The sequence below is a fragment of the Chlamydotis macqueenii genome, chromosome 4 (genome assembly GCF_036417535.1).
Source record: "Chlamydotis macqueenii isolate bChlMac1 chromosome 4, bChlMac1.mat, whole genome shotgun sequence".
Lineage (NCBI taxonomy): Eukaryota > Metazoa > Chordata > Aves > Otidiformes > Otididae > Chlamydotis > Chlamydotis macqueenii.
Window position 1 is genome coordinate 31,846,801 of NC_141559.1, and position 25,891 is coordinate 31,872,691.

The 25,891-nt window shown below is 37.5% G+C and overlaps 1 protein-coding gene across 2 annotated transcripts in view; it reads right to left on the reverse strand.

Moving 5' to 3' along the window:
* Window positions 1-25,891, reverse strand: part of GRID2 (glutamate ionotropic receptor delta type subunit 2) — a 739,921-nt gene that overhangs the window by 577,127 nt on the left and 136,903 nt on the right. For both annotated transcript variants that reach the window (XM_086746417.1, XM_086746416.1), the window contains exon 2: window positions 12,025-12,180. In XM_086746417.1, the coding sequence (XP_086602543.1) occupies window positions 12,025-12,180 (156 nt within the window). The remainder of the gene's footprint in view (window positions 1-12,024; window positions 12,181-25,891) is intronic.

Sequence of the window (25,891 nt, forward strand, 5' to 3'; positions counted from 1 at the left end):
AACTGGCAAATCTATTATATGTATCAACTTAGTTTAGGGATTTAACACAAAAGACAGAGTTAGAAATTCCCCAAGATATGATCTTGGCATGGTCACATACATTTAACAGATACATTTCATCTGAAAGAATGATTTGAGCTTTGGAACTAGTTCTGTTTCCAAGGAGTCTTAGGATTATAGAATTTGCCTAAAACAAGTATCTTAACACATTGTCTTTCTTGCTAAGTTAATTGAAAGAAGGAACAGAGACTAGCCATACTCAGACGCATTTGTTATGTCCACAACTGCTTTTTACATGTGGGCACCAATTCTTATAAAATGTTGATTCTACATAACGCATCGCAATCTGTCAAATTATTTTTGATGGCATTTTGTCTGCAAAAGATCAAAACTTAATTCAAGCAAGCCTTACTGACCTAAAGGTTCAGTTTGCAGAACATTTAAGTAGCACTCTACATGAACTATGACTCTTTATCCTCCCTTCTGACACAAAAAAACCCCACCTTCACAATACATTTTAATAATATATTTTCAGACATGAATTCATGAGGGTCAAGGGATCCTATGCAGAGAGAAAGAAACAAAACAGTGTTACAGAAATTCTTCGTGCTGTATTGCAATATAAACAACAAAATGTTGATTTCCTCCAAGGCTTTCCAAAAAGAAGTTGACAATATTGAAAAAGAAGTAGGTTTTATGCTTATAAATCTGTGAATTGAGTGTGACTCACAGCACCAAGCAATATTTTTGCACAGGGCTTCCCTGGATGTCAACCTTCTTTTAAAACATTAATCCCCCAAATAATTAAAGTAAATGAAAAAAAATATTCCAGTTACAGAATTCCTGTGAACTGTCAACATAGTGCTGTTATCTGGTATTGAAAGACACAATTTGCCTATTAGGAGGGAAGTTGTAGCAAAGACTACAAAGAAAAGTCCTGCTTCCTAAAATACAGAAAAAAATGCTTTTCTGAATAGATTTTTTTTTTCAAGATAAAGATAAGGTAGAGTAGTACATCTTTTAATGCCTCAGGTGAACTAACACAGCAAAGAAAATGACTTAAAAATGTTTTTCTTAAGTTAGTGTTTTCAGAGGTTTGTTTCACACTCAGTTGCTACTGTTCTAAAATCAAGGTCATTGTGTTTGTCTAACACAACTGAGTTAGGCAAGGTGCTACTTGCTTCTATGCTGCACAGGTATCTCTTGACGCTCTTCCTCTCTCATCAGAGGAAGCAATTTCTGCCCCATGATGCATGGAACTCAATAACCCAAGCACAGAGAAGAGTATTATTTTGGCTCAGTGTTTGATCCATTAGTGCCAAATTAAGATGAAAAGAAAAGTATGTAAGAAAGAGAGAAAATAATGGAAAGGCAAGAGAACCAAGTGGAAGCTGTCATCTTCCTTCATCTATACCCATTTACTCTCTTTTCCTTTCTTCTGTCAGAGAATTAGGATTAGCAAAGACTTCAGGAAGACAGTCAAATATCATCTGTTTAAAGTAGAACTACTGAGCCTTTTTACAAGTGTCTTGACATGTCCATCTTTTTGTATCACCTCACACTTCAGATTCCACCCATTAGAGAGAACGTTAGCTGTTATACCTAGGCTTTTTTTTTTCTTTTTTTTTTTTAAACTCCTTCTGGTAGTCTGAATGGATTGAATCTTCACCAAACATTCCTCTTCCCTGTTCAGGAAACAAAGCTTTGGCACACCTTTTCACTGAAATGGCATCTCAGAAATGCAAAAGTCTGTTCTCTTCTTAGGCCACTGGCTTCTTCTGTGTTTCAACGATTATCAGCAATTTGCTTTCAGCTTCTGGCACCCGACATTGCAGCAAAGCTGATCCAACATCTGGCTGCACCTGGGAGGGGGGAATCCTGCTCCCTTCCTATGCCCTTTTCAAGGGCCAGCTGTCACAAGGATTGCCACTGAGCCATAATTTGGTACTAAAGAGACGTAACATAACGTTCTTGAAAAAGAAAGCAGCTTCTTGCTGGCTTCCTTTTCTGCACTAGGTCACCAAGGGATGGGATGAACATAAATTGTTTACCTGTAACATGAAACTGCAATTTCTGAGTACAGCTCTCTGGTACTTTGTGATGTCCAAGACCAGTACATCATAACCCTCTTGTCATAAAACACAGTGTCAGAAGCAAAATCTCTGTAGGCTTTTACTTATTTAAATATATTTTTTTTTTTTGTTAGCCTGGCACTCTGGAAGATTCATTGTGACTTCAAACTTTTTTCCTGATATCACAGGGCATGACCATGACCTGCAGCCACATTTTCTGCTTCAAGCAATAATAGAGGAGCTACAGCAACCTGGCACAGTCATCCAGGAAACCAGAAAAGCAGGATGCAAAAATGCTGCTAAGATCTATAAGTTTCTGGAGAAAATATGCCCTTAAAGTAAACAAAACAATGAATATCAGCTGCCAAAGAAAATTAAGCCACTGATTTGGGATTGCTTAAGTATATTCCTGCTCAGGAAAGCCTTTAAGCAGGTGCTTAATTTCCACATGAAGTGAAGGCTTTATACCTTCACATAAAGATCCCAAACCCAAACTCCCTCTTGTGTGTCAACAGCACACAAGAGGCTCTTGCAAGGCTCCCATGTCTATTCCAGGCTCAGAGTAAATGGTACACAGGGATGTTTTCTGATTAACATTAGTACTACCTGTTGCATCCCCCCCTGCGAGTGCTCTGCTTAACGGCTTCATCCTTCAAGGAGGCTTGACTCATCTCAACACTCCTTCAGACTACACAACAAAGAATTGCAAAAGATTGGATTTTAAGGACAAAAAAAGTTTCAGAAGGGCCAGTAACCACAGAAGCTAAAGGCACACTGACAGTCGAACAGAATGAGCATTAATATCCCACAGCAGACATCCTTTCAAAAAGATAACATGAAAGGTTAAGGCTTTCTGATATGATTAGTGTTTTAATAAAGCACTACCTACTTTCAAAATCTGTCCTTGTAACTGCTCTCTTTTGCTCAGATAATTTTTCATAAATTGATATTTAGTCATAATTACTTGGTAGTGTACAATATAAAGCATCTAAGTATCAGGGAACCAGGCTAAAATATAATTAATTTCCCCATCTAAGGGAATGACCTTCATAATTCACTTCAGGCTTCACCTCCAGAGTGTCATGGCTCATTTCCTCATTATCAGAATTAGATTTTAAAACACTATTGTCCTCCATAAAGCACACTTTGTCTCTGACTGTATACATAGAGAGAGAGAAGTATGTTTAAAATAATTTGCATGACAAAAATACTCACTTGCCTCACATACAGACCAATGTACTACGAATTCAGCCTGTGCTCAAAGAGTAAACAGATTAAAACAACAACAAAAAAGCTTATAAATGAAATAAAAGATACTTGAGAAGGGAAGGAAGAAAAGTAAGGAACGCTTAAAGGGAATAATTAAATTAATTAAGCAATTAGTTAATTAAAATTAATTACATTGACTTTTAGACAAACACAGATATAGATACACAGAGTAAATACTGATCTGTATGCAGTCAGATACATATTTGTACCTAAACTGTCAGGCGAAACAAAGACTTAATGACTTTCACTTAACTCAGAGAATTTACTTAGGAAAAGCAAAAGCAAAATCCCAAGTTAACACTATTTTATGAGAGGGTTCAGGAGAACTCCAGGTAGCAGAAAACAACTGAATGCAGCAGTTTATTGCTTGGTAGTTGCCACCTGCTGCAAGTTTGCAGGCTGTGCGGCCTCTCTAGGAATGCGGGTTATAGAACACTGGAACAGGTTGCCCAGAAAGGTGGTGGAGGCCCCATCTCTGGAAACGTTCAAGGCCAGGCTGGATGAGGCTCTGAGCAACCTGACCTAGTCAGGGATGTCCCTGCTCCTTGCAGGGGGGTTGGACTAGATGACCTTTGAAGGTCCCTTCCAACCCTAACCATTCTATGATTCTATGATTCTATGAATATAGACTTCTGGTTGGGCAGTGATGATTGACTGCTGTAGTGATTTTGGTGGACATTGCTTCACAAAAAGACAGGGAAGGAATTTGGATAGGGTGTCCATTACTTATTTAAGGAAATTACTTTGGGCGATCAACAGCCTAGGGTGCTAGCTAAATAATTGTCATTTAGGAAGATGAAGCATCTCTCATTTGCTTTGTCTCTATACTTCTGCTTGTTAAAATACCCCAAAAGCCTTCAGGCACAGTGGCTTTAAACATCTAAATGTACTACTGATATTATTTAATCATATCATAATTTGTATAGCTCTCTTAAAAGTAAACCACTAGCCGTGTGTCAGAGTACATTAACACAGCAGACTGAAGCACCGTGTTTAATATATGAAAACATATATTGGGCACTTGTGAATCACAAGTGGAAATACGCATATTGCAAAATCAGAAATTATCCAATCTGAATTTAACGAGTGAGTACTGCAGAATATCAGCCTATCTAGCTATTCCTATAGTAATGTGATAAAATTCACTCTGCACTCCACCAAAGAGCATCACGCTTGTCCAGTTATTCATTCATTTCTTTGATTCGCCATTTTAAAAGAGGTAAAGAGGTTAATAGCATGCCTCACAGTCATATGCTCTTTAAGTAGAAGTCTAGGAAGGAAATTCTTTCAAGCCTATTAAAATTCCTGTCTGTCATTTGGAAGCAGAAGCTCTGATAGAAATCTCAAAATCTGCCATAAAAATTGATGTTGAGCCAAACTTTGGCAACTGGCAACGGCAAATGGCATCAGTGTTAGGAAAATCACTCTTGCTGTTTTAAATTCATGAGAAAGTAGAAGGAAAAAAAGACTGCAGAAAGGTGGTGAGGTAGGTAACGCAAACTCTGAAACACTAGTCCTTGTTTTGATGTGTGGTCCCACATAAATACCGCCAGCTGTATCGTCGCACCTGATTGCTGTGATGCAGCCAAGTGTAACAGTGGGATGCTACTGGGTTTCCTAGTCACCTGAAGAAAAGTGGTTTCCATGGAAACACTAATATTCTTTCCTTAAACCACAACAAAAACATGCAGCAGTCATAAAGTGTATATCTGGTGGGGTTTAGGTACTCTACGAGACAACATGGACAATAGGAACTAAAAGATGGTAGGATCTTGTCCTAGCCTGCACTGTAGAAAGCCTCTTTGTTTCCCCTCCTTTGGCTCAGTGATTTGGAAAGCATACTTCAGAAAAGGCTCTTACACCACACTAATATGTGTCATTTAATTTTTTCAGATTTGCCATCCGTGAATACTAAGGACTGCTGAGGTTTGCATCTCTCTTCCTCAAACTCAAAAGTTTCTCACATTGCTTAAACTACCCTGGAGAAATCCATTCTTGATGGTCTGATTTTTTTTTTTTAATTTGGATTTGGGGGGATTTTTTTGAGGTGAAAATAAAGGATTGGTTTTTTATCTTCAAGTATCTTGAAGTCTAGCGCAGTTTACAGCTGCTAGAATTTGCTTTCAAACTGAAAACAAAGATAATTGATAAAAGTTGTCTTGCAATTGGAAAAAACATTACTACAGAAAGAATTAGGAACTATAAAACGCTGGAGCCCAAAATTCAAAGACCAGAGAGCAGTGGAAGCCCTGCAATTACTGCAACTGCTGAAACAGTATGAGGCCTTCCTCAAAATAATCTGATTCCCTTTTACAGCTTGCAGTATAGAATCATAGAATAGTTTGGTTTGGAAGGGACCTTTAAAGGTCATCTAGTCCAAACCCCCTGCAAGGAGCAGGGACATCCCCAACCTGATCAGGTTGCTCAGAGCCCCATCCAACTGGGCCTTAACGTTGCCAGGGATGGGGCATCTACCACCTCTCTGGGCAACCTGTGCCAGTGTTCCACCACCTGCATTGTAAAAAATTTTTCCCTTATGTCGTCTGAATCCACCTCCCTCTATTTTAAAACCATTACCACTCATTCTGTCACAAAAGGCCCTGCTAAAAAGTTTCTCTCCATCTTTCTTATAAAGCCCCCTTTAGATAGCCAGCATGCTCTGGGCAGACTATTTCCAGGCAAAGGAAGGCCACAATAGCTTTGAAATTGTTGCTGAAAATGCGTTAAACGTGCATCCTGCTCCTCCTAAACTAAGATTCTATTACTTGTCCCTTTTCTAGTTCAGTCAATGCTCACTCTCCTCTTCTCCCCGATCTCCCATGCAACCACTGTCTTCCCAACTGTCACAATGTTATCACCAGTGTTGTAAAATCTGTTTTTTCTTAAGCTGCCAACACTTGGACTCCCGTGGTGCATTTACGTAAACTGGAGATCTGTTTGATTTTGTGGGGTTAGCAGGACTAAAATCAGAACAATGCCTGTGTAAGAGTACCAGGCTTCTTACCCAGCACTTTGGGAATAGGGCACAGTGCTGCCACTGCTAGTACATTATGGGGACGCACAGAGGATAGGAAATTCAAAAGATTTTTTTTGCCATATTTTCTGAAGTACTGATGATACAAGCAATCTGCAATTGCAAACATTTCCAACAGTTTCTGATTTTACAATGGAGCATTATATCACTATTGAAATATTTCTCCTTTTCTCCCATAACTTTTTCTAGTTCAAATCCTAGTTGAAAACTATTTTTTTTTCCTCCTCGATATTAGTAATATCATTTCACATCAAAATCCATTTTATTGAGAAATAAGAAAGCAAACCCAGAACGAAATGGAAAGGCCGTGAAGGAGTGCAACCCTGTAAAGGTTTAATTTCAAACGGAACATGTACTGGTTAATAAATAGCACAAGGAAGGCTGAAAAATTTGAAGAAATAAGTGACAAAATAAAAGAAAGTTTAGCAGTCCATGAAATCTGTGGATTTAAACAGGTTTCTACAGCAATCAGAGAAACAGGAAAGGACAATCTTATTACATTCATCTAGTCCCAAAGGCCAAAGCAGATGTATCCATCAGGCCATAATTTCTGACCATAAAACTTTGCTTGTGACCTTCATACATATTGCTGCCCTACAAACCTCTGTTACTCTACAGCTGAATCACATTTAGTTATGACTCACTGCCTTATTTACTTCACTGATCACAATAAGCTTTCAAAAGCCATTACGAAGGCTTGAGTTGGTGTCTGTAAGCATACTCTGGTGACTAACCTAAATGACAAAAAGGTTGGTTTAAAAAAAATAAAACTAAAACTCACATATATATGATTGCAATAGGAAAACCTGTCAAACAAAGTGGATTTCAAACAGCATCAGTCAAATCTATTTGTCATGCGTTACAGGTAGCCTATAGAAGAAAACATTGGATTACTGTAGAGATATTATTTAAGATAGGTAAAAGATGATATTGTCAAAAAAGGGCGTAGGAGAAAGGAGCAGGATTAAAAAAAATATTAGCACCAAATAAAAACAAAATGTTTGCCATGAGGTTTAAAATATTGGCAATGGGTCTCCAAGGACCCTTCACATCTTTGGACTTGGGTCCTGCCGAGCTCTGACAGTGCTCCAAATGCTGCAGATGCTTCAAGCGCTGCAAACACCTGCAGTGTTTGCTCCTTAACTCTTAGTGTGCAAGTGGCAATGGCAGCATGGGGGCTGTAGAAACTGTGCTGCCTAAGGAGGTAGATCAGCTCAAGACAAAGTGCTACTCCTGGCTCAAGTTACCAAACCACCAGCTCCCTCCAGTTACCTTGGGATAGCAATGGCATCGGTCAATAACACCTGCATCAATGGAAGGCACCCTCTCCCAAATATAAGTAAATCAGTATTATGAGAATACGACTTTGTGGAAAACATTTAGAAGGAGGGTTTAGACAATCATTAGTAGTGGACTGAAACAGATATTTAGTAGTTTGTCTACCACGGTACCTCAGCAGAGAATCCCGCAAAAAATGCACAGGCCCTTGCATATTTCACATTAGCTGTTCAGCAAGCATATGATGATATTATTAATGAGAAATAAAGGATTACAGGAAGTAGCAGGCTTTGAACCATAAAAATTAGACTTTAATTATTAGTGTATTGAAGTAAGCACAAGAATAATAAGAGAAAGAAGAGAACAATGATTTTCTGACAAACAAGAGAGAAGCGATGTATTTATTTCAACCAAATTTACTAGTGAAAGGAAAAAACCCTAGCCCATTTAAAGAAATACAGAAATGTGACTCTATTCAAAATAATTACATTTTAAGTATATTGTAGAACTCAAAACCTTTTGAAGGTCTATCCTATCCCTACTTAAACACTACTGTAAATTGAAGTCTCACAAGAAAGGAAGTAAAGTTTACACTAATATGTATTATTATTGCCACTAGTACGGATCTGGCATTGTAATTCATTGTTTCATAGTGCTAAAATACTGGCTTGCAACCATGCAAAAACTGACTATCCTTAACCTTCTTTCCTTGTCTATACAAAGAAGACTTAAATTCCTGCTTTCCCTTTGCAGCAGACAAAATAGGCACAGCATAAAAAAGCCAGGTACAGCGTTCTTCCTCTCTCACTCACAGAAGCACACAAACGTTTCGAGATATAACATAAAAGAGTATTATAAATATTGTGAAGTGTTTTGTACTGAAGAAAGAAAGGAAGAGAGGAAGGAATGTTGGACATTTCCATAGGCCCATGTCACACTGACACATCTCACAACCAGGATGCAGCTGCCCTGAGGGCCTGGGATGCACCATCTACGTGCCTCAGCCATCCTTCTCAGACACTCTCCTCCTCTACAAACTCTCCCATGTGCCCATGGGACTGCAGCTACAGACACCTGGCCATGCACCTCACTGGTCCTCACCCTGACCCACCAGCTGAGCTTGCACTGGACTTGCCTCCCACCTCACAGAGCAATTTCAACCTCATCCCATCCTGATGGGTGCCCGTTCCACCTCACAACGTCGACATGCAAACATGAGTTGCTCAGTAAACCTCAAGCATCATGCTCACTGTTGGCCCTCTCTGACAGATCATACACCAAAGAGGAGAAAAATTTCCCTAACTTAAAAAAACCTCAAGTTCTTCTCCTATTTCCATGCACTATAACATGCCTATAAATTGTCCCTGAGGGCACTTCCAGTGATATTATGGGGCACGTCATTCATAGCTCTTCTAGGATAAAACCACTGAACTTTGCAATACAATCTCATCCCTCCAATCAGAACTGTTAATGAGATGCCCTAAGGTACAAATGGAAGACATTTCAGGGCACCATAATAATTTATTAAAATCAGCTCAGAGTGAAGAACAGTAAGTACCACACAGCAGTCGATCTTCTCAAATTAATTATATTTACATTCCAAAATCAATATTAAATATCTGGGTGTTCCCATTTACATTGTCTGGGAGTTACTTGCTAATAAAATAAAATAAAAAGTAGAAATAATATACGATGTCCATTACCAGATCATTACAAAAAAATAACTGTAAATATCTCCTCTGTACACCCAGTCTTGTTTTATCAGATCTTTGCTCATGACTTCTTGTTTTTTGAAATTCAAAATCCTGAGCAAGTTTTTTTAAGAACTTTCTCTATTCACTAAAAGGGGCATATTTTAGACAAATTGAGACCAACTTTAAGTTATTATGCTGGCTCTAATGTTTTAAATTAACATTTCACCAAGTGTTAAAAACCCCAAATAATGTGAACTAAAACAAAGTAAACTTCTGGTAGTTTAGATAATAAATAATATAAATAAATAAAGAGTAGAATATAATAATAAATAAATAATATAAATTTTGCACATTAGGCTCTACCTGATAGGAGAGGTCATGTTACCTTGGACTCACATCAGCATTGTTATGCTTCCAAGGTAAGGGTCGCACTGTCATGGAAACAGCAAGTTTTGGCATACTGAATGCCATACACACTTAAAACCATGAGATTTTGACTCATTCTAGTATTTCTTTTACAAATGGAATACAGAAATAGCCTGAATTTTCAAATTATATTTTTCTGGTGTTTAGTACAGTGCATTTTGGCTAAGCATTTTTCCAAGGGAGAAACCATGAAATATGTAGCAACAGTTACAGAGGTCCTCTTCCCTGCTACTCATGCTTCTAAGAAATCCAATTAAGAACAGAAGACAAGTGATATAAAGATGTGGAGGAAAGGAGAAAGGGAGGAAACAGGTGCAAAGTAATTGAAACATTACAGTGCAGCTTGTGCCTATATTCAGTTAAAACAGATTAAAAGAAAACATGTTAACTGTAGTAAAATAGTCAAGTAAAATTTCACAGATAAATGCATGCAAAAGATCTAATCTTTGCTCTTCACTCAAATTATGCTAAACAAAACACAGGGCACTTAAAAGTGAATATGAGGCTTTGCTCGCCATGTAGCTGTATCTGACCATGCATTTAAAATAAAGTTTTTACTGGCAAATACTTTATTGAAATCATTAGTATGGCAAAAGACCTTCCCCCTCCTAAACATACGGTAATAAAATTTATGTCAAGTCTACTCCATTTACATTTCAAATATTGACTTTAGCAAGATATTTTTTAAAATGACAAATGTAACTTTTGCAAAAAATAAGTAATTGACTTTTGAAATATTGGGTCGTTAACTCCTTTGGAATGCTCTACTTTACTAGACACTCCTATTTTCTTTAAATTAGAAGTAAACAAGTTGCTTAAAACATTGTTCTGTGAAATAATTTGCAACTGCTCTAATACAAGGATAAAGGAAATTAATTGCTAAGTGTCATTGTTAATGAATGTTAATCACAGAGCATCACCTAACATCCTGGACGAAGTGGGGAAAAAAAAAAAAGCTTAGATACTAACAGTGTGGAAAGTATCTAAAAATGATTGACCTCACTTACCCATTTCCCCCCCTCTAGATTCTAAAGGTATCTGATGGCTTCAGTTTTTATGTTGGTCTTTTCAGATTGAAATAGACGGAATTTATTCTGATTGGAATACTTTCAAAATCACTTCTTCTGCCTCAGTCTTATCAAACACAGACTGTAACTCTTTTCATTACACACTTGTAAAATTTATCAAAACAAAAAAAAAATTCCTAAATTCTCAAAAAGTAAGAATGTTACTGATAAAAAAATGCCATATAAGCATCAAAGACCTTTTCATTAACATTGTCTTGTCAATAGTCCATTGAAAACAAACAGGTACTGACTTTTGACTTCACAAGTACTGGAGCAACTGTTTAGAAGCTTGCTGCTTAAATCTCAAGTTCTACTTCAAGTGTCAATAAAGAGTCAATAAGGATATAGAAAGTCATCATTTTGCTTTCTTGTTGAGAAAAGTTTAATAATATGCCTACAACAAAACATAATCTGCATCTCAGACAGAAGTTAGTGTGCCAGATCAGCAAAGAAATAACAAATGCTCAGGAAACAAATCTGAATCTGTATTTCTCAAGATTCCATATAGCTGTCTTTCCAGGCAACTGCTCAGTCACACCACGGATTTACTAATACAGCTCAGAGGGATTTCAAATATTGAGTCCTGTTATCATCCTATTGCTATCACAGGAGTCCAAAGCAACATCCTCGTCTCTTGTCCAGCAACTGGGGAATGACAAAGGACGGACTGAGTACAAAATCATATTGGACACAGGTGGCTTTCCGAGTCATCAGGTTACCTCTAATCCCTTCTATAAAATAGGTAACTTTATCAGGTGTATGTGCCGAAAAGGTTATCCACACAACAACCTATGTTTTCCAACTAAGTAAGTGCTGTTAGTTACACAAAATGACACTGAAAAGTCATATTAAGAGGTCATGAAGTAAGGACCATAGGTTTGAAGACAATTTCAAAACAGCCTGCAAAACAGGGAAGATGTAGGCAAACTATGTTTGACTTTTCTACCATTTTTCCAGTCTTTACCTACAAAATGGATAAAAGCCAAGCTTATAGCTAAGTTTATATTCACTAGACTAACAGAAACCACAGCAGCTAAATTCAAAATTAAATGCAATATTTTATATTCTACATAAAAAGAAGCCAACAAAAATTACAAACGTCTCCTAAAGGTAGGAAGCTATCAGGGTAGTATTTTGCATGTCTCTGCAGAACCAAAAGCAGGACATTTGTTTAGATGTCCTACCTTCTTGAACCGCCTGAAACGGATTGTTGCCATCCACAAATGTCACTGAACACGTGATTTTCTCTGTTTGTAAGATTTCATCATTCTGGTTGAGATCAGCAACTGCCATTCGAAAAACTTCCTCATCTTTTTTGGCAGATTCATCAAAAATCGCCCCTGAGGAAAGAAGAAAAAAAAAAAAAAAGAACAAAAATCATGTTGCACCTTTCACCTGCAATATCCCAAAGCATTAACCATAATCATTAAGACATATTTTATGCTATAACATCACCCCTTTGCTCACTCCTGAAGAGCAGTTCTCCCAACACAGAGCCCAGAATGTACTTCACAATATATAGAATTTCTACATTTTAACATAATTTAAGACAGATACTGAAGAGAAGCATTGATTCTAGCCAGAAATGTTAGGAAAATCTAATTAAGCACAAAACAAATTATCTGTATAGGAATATGGCCAAGAAATGAGAACTAATTACCTTTCCAAAGGTGTTATTTAATACACTGAATGACCACAACGGGCTAAGATATAAGTTTAACATCATGTCTAGTGACTATTTAAAAGTATCAAGTTCAAATGAGGTGAGAATAAGCCAAAAATGGTAGTAACACTGGGAATACAAGTTAGAACTGACAGCCACGATCAATAGACAGGTTAGCAGCAGATATAAACTATTTCAGGTCTAATTCCTATTGGATTTGTAAAACAACCACTCCAGCTAACTGTCTGCCTCTTGAAGTCAGTAAATTAAGTTTAAGCGGTTAATTAAAATCATTTCTACCTTTATAAATCTGAGAAAAAGTGACTGTTCTGCCTTTTTCCACAAAACATTCAAGCAGTGCATCGTAAACAGGAAACCCTTAAACTCAGGACGATTTGGCAGAGTGAGGGCGTCCAACCCTTGCACAGCCAATTCTTCAGGTGCACTGAAAAAGAACTAAGGCTAACCCAGAGGTTTTAGCTTTTTTGTTTTCTTTAAACTATACTGTAAATTTTAGCATCACTAATTTCCTATTATTTCACAATTGCTTCTTGTGTGAACTATACATGCAGAGATGGCTCAGATTACACTGTTATAGTCCTGTGACGAATGCTACACTGTTTGAAACCCTTAAATTAGGGCTGTTAAATTTTCAAGCACCTTTAAAGCTTTCATTTCCAAGCAGTAGATTAAAGAGACAGAAGGGATGCTTCAAAAACAGACTTTTGAAAACTGTTTTTAATCACCACGAAATTTCTTCAGTCTTCAGGTTTATTTATTCTTGAGTGTTTGTCATCAATACAAAACTCAACTAAGGCAGAGTATGTTGTGAGGCAGCCAAAGATAATAGAAAACGCTGATCACTAACGATTTCCGGTAAATACCTACAGTCAGTGCTGAAAAGGACTGAAAAACATTAATTCACAGGAAATGACTACTTTAAGAGAAATAAACTTCATACACAGTGTTTATTGTGTTTTTCCCACTGACCTCCAACACTCATCTCCCTGCCAGCACCACTCATCCTACATGAGCATCATCTCTTCTTACAATCTGATCGCTTTGACTCCAGCATTTTCCCTCCTGAAGGTGCTGCCATCTGGAACAGCTGTTCTCTACCTCTCCACCTCATTCACCTGTCACCTCTGTGCAAATCTCAGCTGAAAACATTCATTTTCTCCATTGCCCCCATTTCTACTTCCCTTGTTTTATTTAGCTCCATAAAGCAAAGCCACACATGGCTAAGAATACACTTGGTACGCAAGATGCCTCAAACCATGTCTTCTCTGCAAAGAGGAAAACTTGTGCATCCAGGTAGCATTTAAGGGTACTAAAAACTTTGTCCAGCGATGTACCTTAAACCATGTTTGTTTCTAGCTTCGTGGAACAGTTCAAACCGAAGGTGCACATGCTTCATTTTGGGGACACATCTATACTGATGATGATGACATAGCCCAGCAAACAGCAAACATTTTTAATAACCATTTGAAGGAACAATTTGACGTGGCCACCAAGTAACAATTTAAAATTAAGAAGGGGGGAAAAAACTTGGAAAATAATGAAAGTAATTAGGCAAACTCTATCCCTGTAGAGTAATCCTGTAACAACCATCACACTAGAAGGAAGCAAACATTCACACACAGAGGGCAGCTGTTGACTGTGTTGCAGAACAGCATGGCAAAACCAAGACCTTCCAGTCAACACTGCAGTTTACAGCTTCTTATCTACAGCTGGGAAATGTCATCTTAAGCCTGGCTTTGTCCCCAAGATAATCCAGGTCATTTATTGAGTAGAGGATACAGAAAAGTCCAAATTATCTAGTGTTTCTTTTACATGTGCCATCACAAAAACCCCCATCCCCACAGCCCTTCCCCTGCGCAGCAGAGAACTGCTCCCAGGAGAGTGCAGTCGCCAGTCCAGCATCAAGTTTCTCAGCAGATAAACCTTCTTGATAATCTTTCTTGTTTCTTTCACACACAGATATCTCTAATAAACTTCTACGCTTTTTCTCCCATTTCTCGGTCTGACACAAATCCTACCTATGATGGCATTTGGACATACAAGGAATCAGATCAGATGAAACTCCACGCAGCCTTCACAAACGACGCTCTTTCTCGCTGTAATACTATAGCTCCAGTTTTTCTCTGACTGCTGCTTATTTCATTTATGGTTCCATGTATCAGACGCAAATTTCAAAACTTCTCCTCTAACCGATATGACATCCGACATTTTAAACGAGCTACATTGCAGAAATGAGATGCTACCCATGCTCTAGTGTAGGAGTATCTCCATGTGTAAAGAAATAAATATATAGGCAAATTGCAGAAGGAGTTGTAACCATAGTTCCCCTCTGAGCATTCTAGCAGGATTTACATTGTCCTCTGTCAGAAACTAAAGCCTTATTTGTTAGAGTATCTAACTTAGCTACACAAAAAGCCTTTTAAGATATAATAAAGATGACATTGTTCCTTTCAGGAGGTGGCAGTGCACAGCAGCACATGCATTACAATTCAGACAGTGATAAGAGAAACCACCACCCACAAAAACCCTGAACCATTTTGAAATTGTTCCTATTCTCATATATACATTTTTAGGTCCTTGTGTTTTATTTGAACTATATTCCATATGTCTATATATCTCTCTATGTTACATAGCTGAGGAGGTTATTTCTATTTTTGTTTGTTTTCTAAAAGAAAAGAAAAGCCTTTTCAATAAAAAGGTAAAAGGCATTTTTTGGATTGTGTTAGCTTTGCTGGAATAATTTCCTTTTCCTGTGGTTTCAGGAATCATCCTCTGATTGACAGGAGTGAATCTTCTGATGTGAAACATGTCTATCAAAATTTTTACAGCTAGCTTGAAATACAGCTCTAACTACTTTTGTATTAGGTATGATTTTTCTTTCCTTGCTGAGGCCGGAAGTAACACTGAAGTTTTAATGCTTATTCTGTTAAGCACAGTCTTTTAACCAAGTCAAACAAACAAACAATCCAAATGAACAAATAAAGGGCACAACACTTTAAAATTAGTTCTATAGTGAGAGCTACACCCTCTCTCATTTCCTCATGTACAGTTGCAAAGCAAGAGAACTGGAATGACCACAAACTTATTTGGAGTGCGTGTCCAAAATGAACCCTTTCAGCTATAGGAAAAATTGTTACAGAAATTGACAAACAGCTGAGGAGAAAAAAAAATAAATTATTCCTACAGGTACTGTAAGACACTCGCTCTCTAGAAAATGATGCAACAAAACTATTTACAAAGGGAAAAAGTCACCAAAATTATACAAAAGTAGATGCTGTTTCTTTTTCTTCCACCCCACTGCTCGTCTCAGCTGAAACCCGCCTCACAATAAACATGTCATTTCCAACTATACTCATGCAGTATTCCCATGATTGCCTCAGGAGCCGACGTGCTGACACAGCAACTACTTTGCACCAGTTTCCCCCCGCCTCCTTGTTTTATTAGCATGTCATTACTTTCAGCTTTATTTCAGAATCTGGATGAGGACAGCACAAATGTAATTCTCTACTGGCTTTTTAAAACCCTCAGCACATCAATAATGTCCTGTAGCTTAGCAGAGAATTCTTTGTGTTTAACTAGCTCATTCGCACTCGACTACGTCACCAGAAATCTGTCAGTTTAAATGAATATGGACCAAATCATACAAATGCCCAGTGAGTTCACCAAGTACCAATGACATCATTAAAAGGGCTTTTCAAAGATCATTTGTCCTACTGACCCATACATATAAAAATATAATCCAAGTTAGATATTATCGGCTATTGCTAGAGCAATTTGCACATTCTACTGGAATAAGCCCAGAAAATGTAAAAATGGGAAAGAAACTTGTCATGACTGCAAGGATGAAGTGTGAAGAGATTTAATCCAATGTTCACTTTTCTATAGACTAAGAAAGGACATAGTCCACTGCTTGCAGTGTTTTCAAGTATTATAATTTTATTATCTATGAAAGTATGATATTTCTGGACCTCGGTGCCCCATATTAGTCTCAGGAAATTAAGTACCTCGTTTCAAAGAGGAGGGGGAGTACATGGATTAAATGCCATTGTGAATTGAGGTCACAGTTGAATTTCAGCACATAAATTTGATTTTCCCTTAATAACACTGCACAAAAAATACCTCATCAATGGAAGTAATATACACCTTGTCAAATAATTTACCAGTTCACAAATTCAGGAATGTTTAGAAAGAAAAGGAAGAAAATGGAAAATGTAAAACACAGTTTTTGAGCAACTATCTGATGTTCTCAGCTGATTCTATGAAAACTCTTTGCCCCACCATTATTGCCAGTCTGTTCCAGTGTCTGAATCCAATTTCACTGTATTTTCTCAACTGCTGCTATTATATTATTATTTTGAATAAGAAACCTAATGCAGATACTAGGAGAAGGATGGCCATGCTGTTAACACCCAGAACTAGAAGCTGGGGGTTTTGACTTCTCATAGTAGAACTCATCTGAGATGTCCTGCAGGACTATGAGCACATTGACACAGGTTTGGCTCCCCAGTATGAAATAAGGTTAGGAGACATTAATTTCTGGGGGCTTAAATCAATGAGACTGGTATTTGAAAACCTGGGATACATTGTAGAATAAAATCTCATGTTATTTCTAGGCCACATGAGTGTCTGCTTGTTGGACAAATTTTTTACAAAATCCATTCATTTTTAACTATAATAGCAAATGCCTGGCTATGCCATATACTATCATTTCTGATTGAATGAATATATACATACAGCTATAGAGGGCCAATTATATTATAATGGAATTATTGTAAACAAAAGGGACTTGATGTGTTTGAGAATCTCTCTGCGGTCATGTAGGAATTCAGGAGGTCACACGCAGAGACCCTCTCTTCCATATGTGGCTCCCATTATCATTGTAGTCAGCAAGCACTAATACAGCTAGACCTTGTATTTCACTTGTGACACATTTAGAGCTGCTGTTACGTTTCTCTATTGACTGATAGGCAGTCAAGTATGTGCAATCACATCTTGATTTTGTCAATAAAGGGAAAACATCAGCCTGCTTTGCCTTTCTCTTTCAAGTCCACTAAGTTTTAGAAACCTTTTAGAAAGTGCAGAGTAAGCTTGATTATGTCATTGCAGCACTCCATCTCCTCTGCACCAGGATGGAGTTTCCAGCAGATGTGTCCTAAGCTACCTCGCACATCTCACCGCTGATGCCAGACACAGCACAGGGCTTGGTTGTCGAGCCCTGCAGACCTTGGGGACCATGGATGGCTCACACAGGGCCAACACGGAGCTCTAGCTCAGGGCAGAGCCAGTCCCTTGCGTGTGAAATCATTAGCCTCATATGTTTCCTCCCCAGAGGCTCCCTACTCTGCACCGCGGGGATCTCAGCACCAAAGTGCATCTATGTAAAGTTGAAATTTTTAAAACACTAATTGTTTGTTCATTTTAATTTTTCAAGACTGTCACAGTGCCCACAATGATGGTGAAAGAGACAGCAGAGTAGGGCAATGAGCCCAGATCCATCTGCTGAAAAAGTAATGTCCTGCTGCCCGTCAAACTGTAAAGGTAAGATTTCTCTTTCTACTTTATTTATCCTGTATTTTTACAAGCACAGCTCAAGAAATTGAACAATACATCAGCACATTATCTTTCACTATGTATCATCAGACATGTGAAAAAAAAAATCAGTTTAACAGGATGTACTTTAACAGAATGCTAAATCTACATATACGTATGGAAGGTCCGCTTGTGATTTTAAGCAGCACTGGTGAGACTAGAGAAACTTCACTGCAGTTTCTGGATTACCACTGATGCGAGACAGCTCAAGCAAAAGAAGCATCAGGCCATCATTTTTTTTCAATGGACTTCTGTAAAGGTCTGCTTCAGACAGAGTAACATTGATGTTTTTCCAGGCCATGTCACAAGCAATGCCAGTTTCCCCGAGATCACTGACAGTAGTTGACCATATATTACATATGCCTGCATACAGGTTGTTGCTATCTCCAAAATACATTCTTTAATTAATCACAATTGCCTCCAGTTTTAATCTAAAATATTGCAAAATTAGTAAATACACAGTCCATATCTAATCAGAATACATTAAAAACCCCACCCCTAAACAAAAAAAAAAAAAAGCATTCTTTTCAAAGGAAGCCACCCTCCCTGCAAATATTGCCATCTTGTTCTGCACTCTGCTGGACATATACAAATGAACTGTATGTTAGTGGTATTTAAGGAATTAAAGAAGCTATCCTCTTAGCTGGATGCAACAATTAAATCAAAGATTAAATAGCTGAATTGGAGAATTAAAGAGTTTTCCACTGTGTTTCCCCATTCACACCTACGTCCAGCAAAAGCTTTGTATCCACGAGCTTAACTTTAGCCATATACATAATCTCTTCCAAGTTACACCTTAAAATGACACCTTTTGCTCAGCTTAATACAGCACTACCAACTTTGTACAGCAGTACTTACTCTAGCTACTGCAGAAGGTGCCTCTGCTCACTCTGGGGACTATACCATAAAAATCACACACTCCATTTCTGTTTCTTTTTCAGAGTGATTAAACCCCTATTCCCAGTGCAGCTACATGGCTCAAACATTGTGTAAACGATAAAATAATTCCTTCTCTTTGTTGCTTTCTGTTTTCTAACTTTAAAGAGTTGAAAAAAAAAAAAAAGAGATGAATGAGGAAATTTACAGGTTTTTAAATACGGCAAAATGCTAGAGGCAAAATCTGTTTCAAACACAATGGAAGTAAGGAAAGTGCAGTTATCTAACTCTCTCCATTCTTCTTCTGAAGCACGGCTGTTTCTTAACGTCCCAACCTCACAGTAAAACAACAAATACAGCTCTGCTTGTTTCTGAAGTCTGTTATTTGTTATAAATGATTTGACTACGGGAAGGTATTCCACTTTTTTTTTTTTTTTTTTTTTTTTTTTATTCTCTCCAGAGTATACTACCCAGTTTTGGAAGTACTAAGGTGGCTTGACAGGTTGACAAAGAAAATAGACTCAACTTTTTATGAGCTTTTCTGAACGGATTTACATACAGTGAGAGCCAATGCTTCAGGTATTATATGTCAAACCTATTAATTACAAAGCAATATAGAATTTCTAGGGAAGCTGAAACACTAGCCTGAAGGTATGGAATACATTTTGTGTTGTCTTTATAAAATGTAATTTTATTTTGTTTAGTAGTCGTCTGGGGTCAATTCATTTGGCCACAAAAGGTGCTGGAGATCTGTGGAGCTCTTAGGAAATTTTGAGAATTACTGTTCTCACAGTTTGCACTACTAGTGCAAACACTGGATTTTTTTTTTTTTTTCTGTTTAATTCTATTGCAACATTGTAAATACACATCAGTGTCATCGGGAGTTATATTCACATTTGGAAGGAACAGACTCTAAGATCTTACGCTCCTTGTTTACACTGTCTGTGGGGCAGTATGCACAAGCACGAACACTTTTTGATCACCATTGATTTATTTTAAGCTCATCCTGAAAGACATTTCTAATTGTTCTCAAGTTCTAAACTACCATTTTCCACTTATTTAATACAACAAATGGTACAATTTGTCAGGATTTTCTACTGAGTCTCACTAATCTCATTAAAAATAACAGTTGTTATTTGCCAGTCCCTTTTTGTGAAGGGTTATTGCTGGCTACAGAGGATAAGGAGAAGAAGGGTAGCGGAAAAGGAAGGCAAAACATTGGGGTCCTACTAAAAAAAAAAGCATTTATTCAGGTGCATTTTTTCTATGCAACACATAATCAAAGGCATCTTAAAAAGGCAAGTCTAGAAAATCTGATAAATAATAATGTCTTTTCTCAATTGCTCTACATTCTCATTAAGTGATCCTTCAGTAGAATATGAGTGTAAAAACTACTATATCAAAGGAATAACAATCGACATAGATCTTGCATCATTTATAACCAATTAATTGATTGCACAAGCTGCAGAGCCACAAAGAATTTGTTGCTGCAAATTGAAAAATACTGCACAAATGCCTTTTGTGGCATTGGAGACTGCTATCTACTTCTGTAGATGCAGCAGGGCACAATATTATCATCATATAAACAACACATTTTACACACAATATACCTTTCACAAGATAAGAATTACGATCTCTTCTGTGCACTGTTCCACTATAAACTTGATGTAGTGATTAACTACAGTGACAATATCTTCACATTTATCATGCAACAAATGAGCTGATAATAATGAAAAGCTTTTCCTGTTTTCTATCATATCCATAACTATCAAGTTGGGGTCTAGCTGTGAAAAGCATCTGGTTTAGTAGATATTATTGCCATATTATTAATAAGTTATACAGAAAGTGTGTGTGAGGATCATAGATTTTCTGAATAGTAGCTGCATTCTTGGAAAAAAAAATTAAGAAGAAACCTTAAAATGGACATTCAGAGCTTGCTTATATGTTGTTTTAGAACCAGAACAAGCATTGATTCTATACATTATTTCATCACTTTTATTAGCTCCTACTTGCAAATGCAGGAGTACCTCACCAAACAGTATCAACACGGATGACTGCATCCTAAAAAATCCCTAAACTGTTAAGCATTTGTCATTGCTTAACTGTCTTCTGCTCTCATACTCATTGTTCTGCCTCTACATGCAATTCTGCTTTGTAATTTTTGAAAGACAAACTAATGCTTTAATTAATCAAACTATGCAGACTGCTAGATAGAGATGGAGGGAAGACTGCTGCCAGACCATTTCTTTATGACATGGAGCAGCTGCAGCACCTTACTCCACTAGAAGTCGAACTTTGCAGAGAATGAGATTACCAATATGCTAGAGATGTTGTTAATACACAAACATATGCTTACATACACACATACACAGACGTAAAAGTGCAAAGATGACAGTGTGAGATTTTTCTAGAGAGCATTTTTCTGATTTTTCCTTCCTATTTCACTTTAAAATTCATGCAAGCCTTTTGCTCCAAATAGTTCAAGGATTTCATGCAGTAGAGCAGTCTGGATTACAACACTGACATACAGGTGTTGACACTAAAGATTGCCATTGGGAGAGTATTACAGCAATAAGATGTTATTTCTTGAGCACGACAGTATATAAATCCAGCCTTCGATTCATTGTAAAAAAATAAGACAGAGATGCTGAGTCAGCATACCAGACTCACAGAATGGTTTGAGTTGGAAGGGACCTTCAAAGGTCATCCAGTCCAACCCCCCTGCAAGGTGCAGGGACATCTCCAATCAGATCAGGTTGCTCAAAGTCCCATCCAAGCTGACCTCGAATACTTCCAATGACACAGCATCCATAACTTCTTTGGGTATCATAGAGAAATACAGATGGATACCTGTTAAATACATTGCTTTTAAAAATCTACCTGGTCCCTTGTGTAGTGTTATGAATGCCACAGCCAAGAATTAAATAACAATAGGGAGAAAAGCATCAGTGAAAAACTGGTCCATGTGTCTGTCTAAAAATGCAAAGGTTGACTCCGAAATTAATCTTTTTTGTAAACAGCTTTTCTTTTTTATTTGTTAGAGCAGGTTTTTATTCTGCTGGAGGCATTCAGCAAATCTACACACAAACATGCTTTTTGAATGGTAATGGAAGAAAACAAACCAATTAGTCTCATAGTCATCTAGCCTATTTTCTTGCCAAAGCAGGACTGTCCTGGAGAGTGCAATTTACATTCCAGTTGAAAATGAACATATGTAACTTCTTTCACTCTCATGTCTCACAGAGGTTATCAAGTCTAGAAGAAGCAATCATTTTCCAATTTCAACACAAAAAATACATACAAAAATGTTTGCTCTCCCAAAATTCAAGGCTATGGGCTCAAAGTGACTTTGTGATCATGGATGTTGAATACTTAAAGTCCTTGTCATTTTTTATAGAAGATAGTGTCATATTACCTTTGTAGTTCACAGTCATGTTAGAGAGAATAATTTCTACTTTCACAACTCATAATTTACATGTGTATATGAAAAATCAGGCTCTCAGAATATAACTCACAGATAAGGTAAGTTAGACTTTTTATTTTAAAAATTTCATCCAATAAATTCTGGTAATGATGCTCTTATTTCAGAAACAGCAAAAGAAGAACTGGAGAATAAGGAAAGCTTAATGTCATGGTGAGACACACCAAATATGACCAAAAAGGCCTGCTTTAAAATTCCTTCAATTCTCTGCTGCAATTTGACTTCATGCTTTGTTTTTAATAATCCTACAGTTCTTCAGCCACACAAAGCTCTTTGAAAACTGTAACGCTGTCATATGAAATGCCTGTGAATTTACACTTCCCAAAGCCTCACTGCAAGTCAATTAAATCTAGTCAAGTTCTGCTAAACAGTAGTTCCCAGGGTGCAATATATGTCTGTAAAATATTTTTTTTCATCAAGTCATTCTTTCTCATTTTAAGACAGAAACTTTGTGAGGAATGAACAACAGCTGTTTCTTCCATTTACTTCTATTATTTCTATGCTCTTAGAAGCAAACTTAAAAGGTAAGAGTGAGGCAGCAGCTGACCAATTTCCATAAACTGTGGATGTGTCAGATACCTCTTTCAATTGAAATATTCCCTTCCTCTTTTCCACATTTGTAGAAGACTTCCTAAGACAGTGCTATACAACAGGCTACTCACAAACCTGAGGCTGAGAATCTATTGCTCTAACATTTAAAGAAATAACCACAGAAGAAATAAATAAAACATAATTTCAGCCTCCAGGTCCACAGTTGCCATAAAGTCAAATCACCCCAAGCCCACAAATATTTTTAAGGAAATAGCCTGACCTTTGATTTTTTTAATGAAAACTAAACCGACACATTTGGTTTAAGTTATCTCCTGTCAAGAACCACTTACAAAAAGTCATATGAAAGTTGATAATTATATTCCCATTTTACAGATTAAGGAATATTAAGCAGATGTACAGTGACTTGCTCAGACACTCAGTCACCTGTCAAAATTGGAAGAATCTAATAAAAAACTGATTGTTCAGTCTTTATTTCTATCACTTAACACATATAATCTTGGAACACTGATATTAAAATAACAGTAAGTAAGCAATTATTATAGACCCCACCTTATCTGAAAATTTCATAGGAAAATGAGTCTGCGGGGTTTTCTTGTTTGTTGGAAGAGCTTTAGGAGGGGAGGTTATGGGTTTTGGTTTGTTAACTTGGTTTGGTTTTTGGGGCTTTAAGTGAACTGCCTGTAAATTGAAGGTAACAAATCTTGCTTGTAATGTCTTGAAAATAATTCTAACTTGAACAGACTTGATAGCCAGTGACTTAGGCAAAGATTTTTTTTTTTAATTTTAACATCTTATTGAAATTGGAAAAAAATATTGGAAGCTGGAAAGTAGCTAAAGAAAACAAGTTAAAATTATACACAAAATAAAAAAGAAAAAAATATTGTGTCATTAACCATATCCAAATTTAAATATGCAATGTAGAAACTAGAAAATGAATTAAAAAGAAAACCCAGAAGTGATACTTGTGGAGGGATAAAAATTGTTGTTATTATTGCTTGATCTCTACTGATCAAGTTTGTGAGGAGTCAACCAAAGTGAGAAAGAAGCACTTTGGCAACAGCTGGTTGTAACTAGTAGATAATTTTGTGAAAATTTTCTTATTATTTTATAAAAGTAATAAAGAACAAGCAAAACCCCTACTATCATAAAAAATATATTTTATTTTTAGCAAAACACTAATGTAAGCTAAAGTAGTTCCCATTATCAACATCCTGGGAACAGATCAAGGTTTTGTTTTCTTTGAGTCAGCAGAACAGTACCTGCAAAAAAATGTGCATTTTATTTTCTGTCACATTTGATAAGTACTTAAGTGATGAATGCACAGGGAAACCCATGCAAGAGGCATAACCATCACACTATTCTTCTTGTAGTCACTTTTAGTATTAGAAGCTCTCCCAGCTCACTAGTTTAAGAAAAGATATTTCTTACAAACTACTTCTGCAACTTTGAGAAAATAACCCCAGTAATCACTGTACACAGGAAATATGAACACTAAAGGAAAATGAGAAATTATTTTACAAAGCAGGGGGACACGTTATGTTCAACTTCAAAATCCAAATTCTGCCCTCCTTTGCACTTAAATACTTCAGCAGATACATTGAGCTCCATTTTCCAGTTACTTCTGCCTTAATCAAGTCATTTTATGGTTGGGAAAAGATGAGTAAACTTAGCTCACACTGACCCTGCCTATAGGCCTGTCACATGATTAGATATAAAGCTTAAAAATCTGTCTACAGGTTTTGAATCTCCTTATTACTGTATTAATTATTACTGCGTCATTATTATTAATTATTATAGTATTATTACCAATTAATAATGAATACCTTAAGTATATTGTCACACATTTTATCTAGGAGAATGTTGAATTAATTTGCTAAATGACACAAGACAATACCACAATTCTACCTAATATAAATTCTTCTTACGCCTATAGCTACTGGCACTTGATTTCCATAGCAGAGGTTAGTAAAAACTCTGCAAAATAAAGCACCTCTGCAGTGATTCCCCAGCAGACTGGTTCCACACAGAACTGGTTTCTTAGCAGATTTTGAATTTTTTTTTTTTTTTTTTAAGCCTGCGTGATGGGTTGTCCCTGGCTGGATGCAAGGTGTCCACCAAAGCCACGCTATCACTCCCCTCCTCAGCTGCACAGGGGAAAGAAAATACACCAAAAAGCTCATGGGTTGAAATAAGGACAGGGAGATCCAGGGAGATCCCTCAGCCATTACCTTCATTGGCAAAACAGATCGACTTGGGGAAAATAATTTATTGCAAATCAAATCAGACTAGCATAAAGAGAAATAAAATAAAATCTTAAAACACCTTCTCCCCACCTCTGCCTTCTTCCCAGACTTAACTTCACTCCCTGTTTTCTCTACCTCCTCCCTCCTAGCAGTGCAGGGGGAATGGGAGTTGCCGTCAGTTCATCACACGTCTCTGCCGCACCTTCCTCCTCAGGGGAAGGACTCCTCACGCTCTTCCTCTGCTCCAGTGTGGGGTCCCTCCCACAGGAGACAGTCCTCCATTAAGTCTTTCCCACGAGCTGCAGTTCTTCACAAACTGCTCCAGAGTGGATCCCTTCCACGGCGTGCAGTCCTTTAGGAACAGGCTGCCCCAGCACGAGTTCCCCACACGGTCACACGTTCTGCCCGCAAACCTGCTCCAGTGTGAGCTTCTCTCTCTATGGGGCCACAGGCCCTGCCAGGACCCTGCCCCAGCGCAGGCCCTCCACAGGCCGCAGCCTCCTTCCGGCCTCCACCTGCCCTGGCATGGGGTCCTCCATGGGCTGCAGGTGGATCTCTGCTCCTCTGTGGGCCTCCATGGGCTGCAGGGGGACAACCTGCTCCACCATGGGCTGCACCACGGGCTG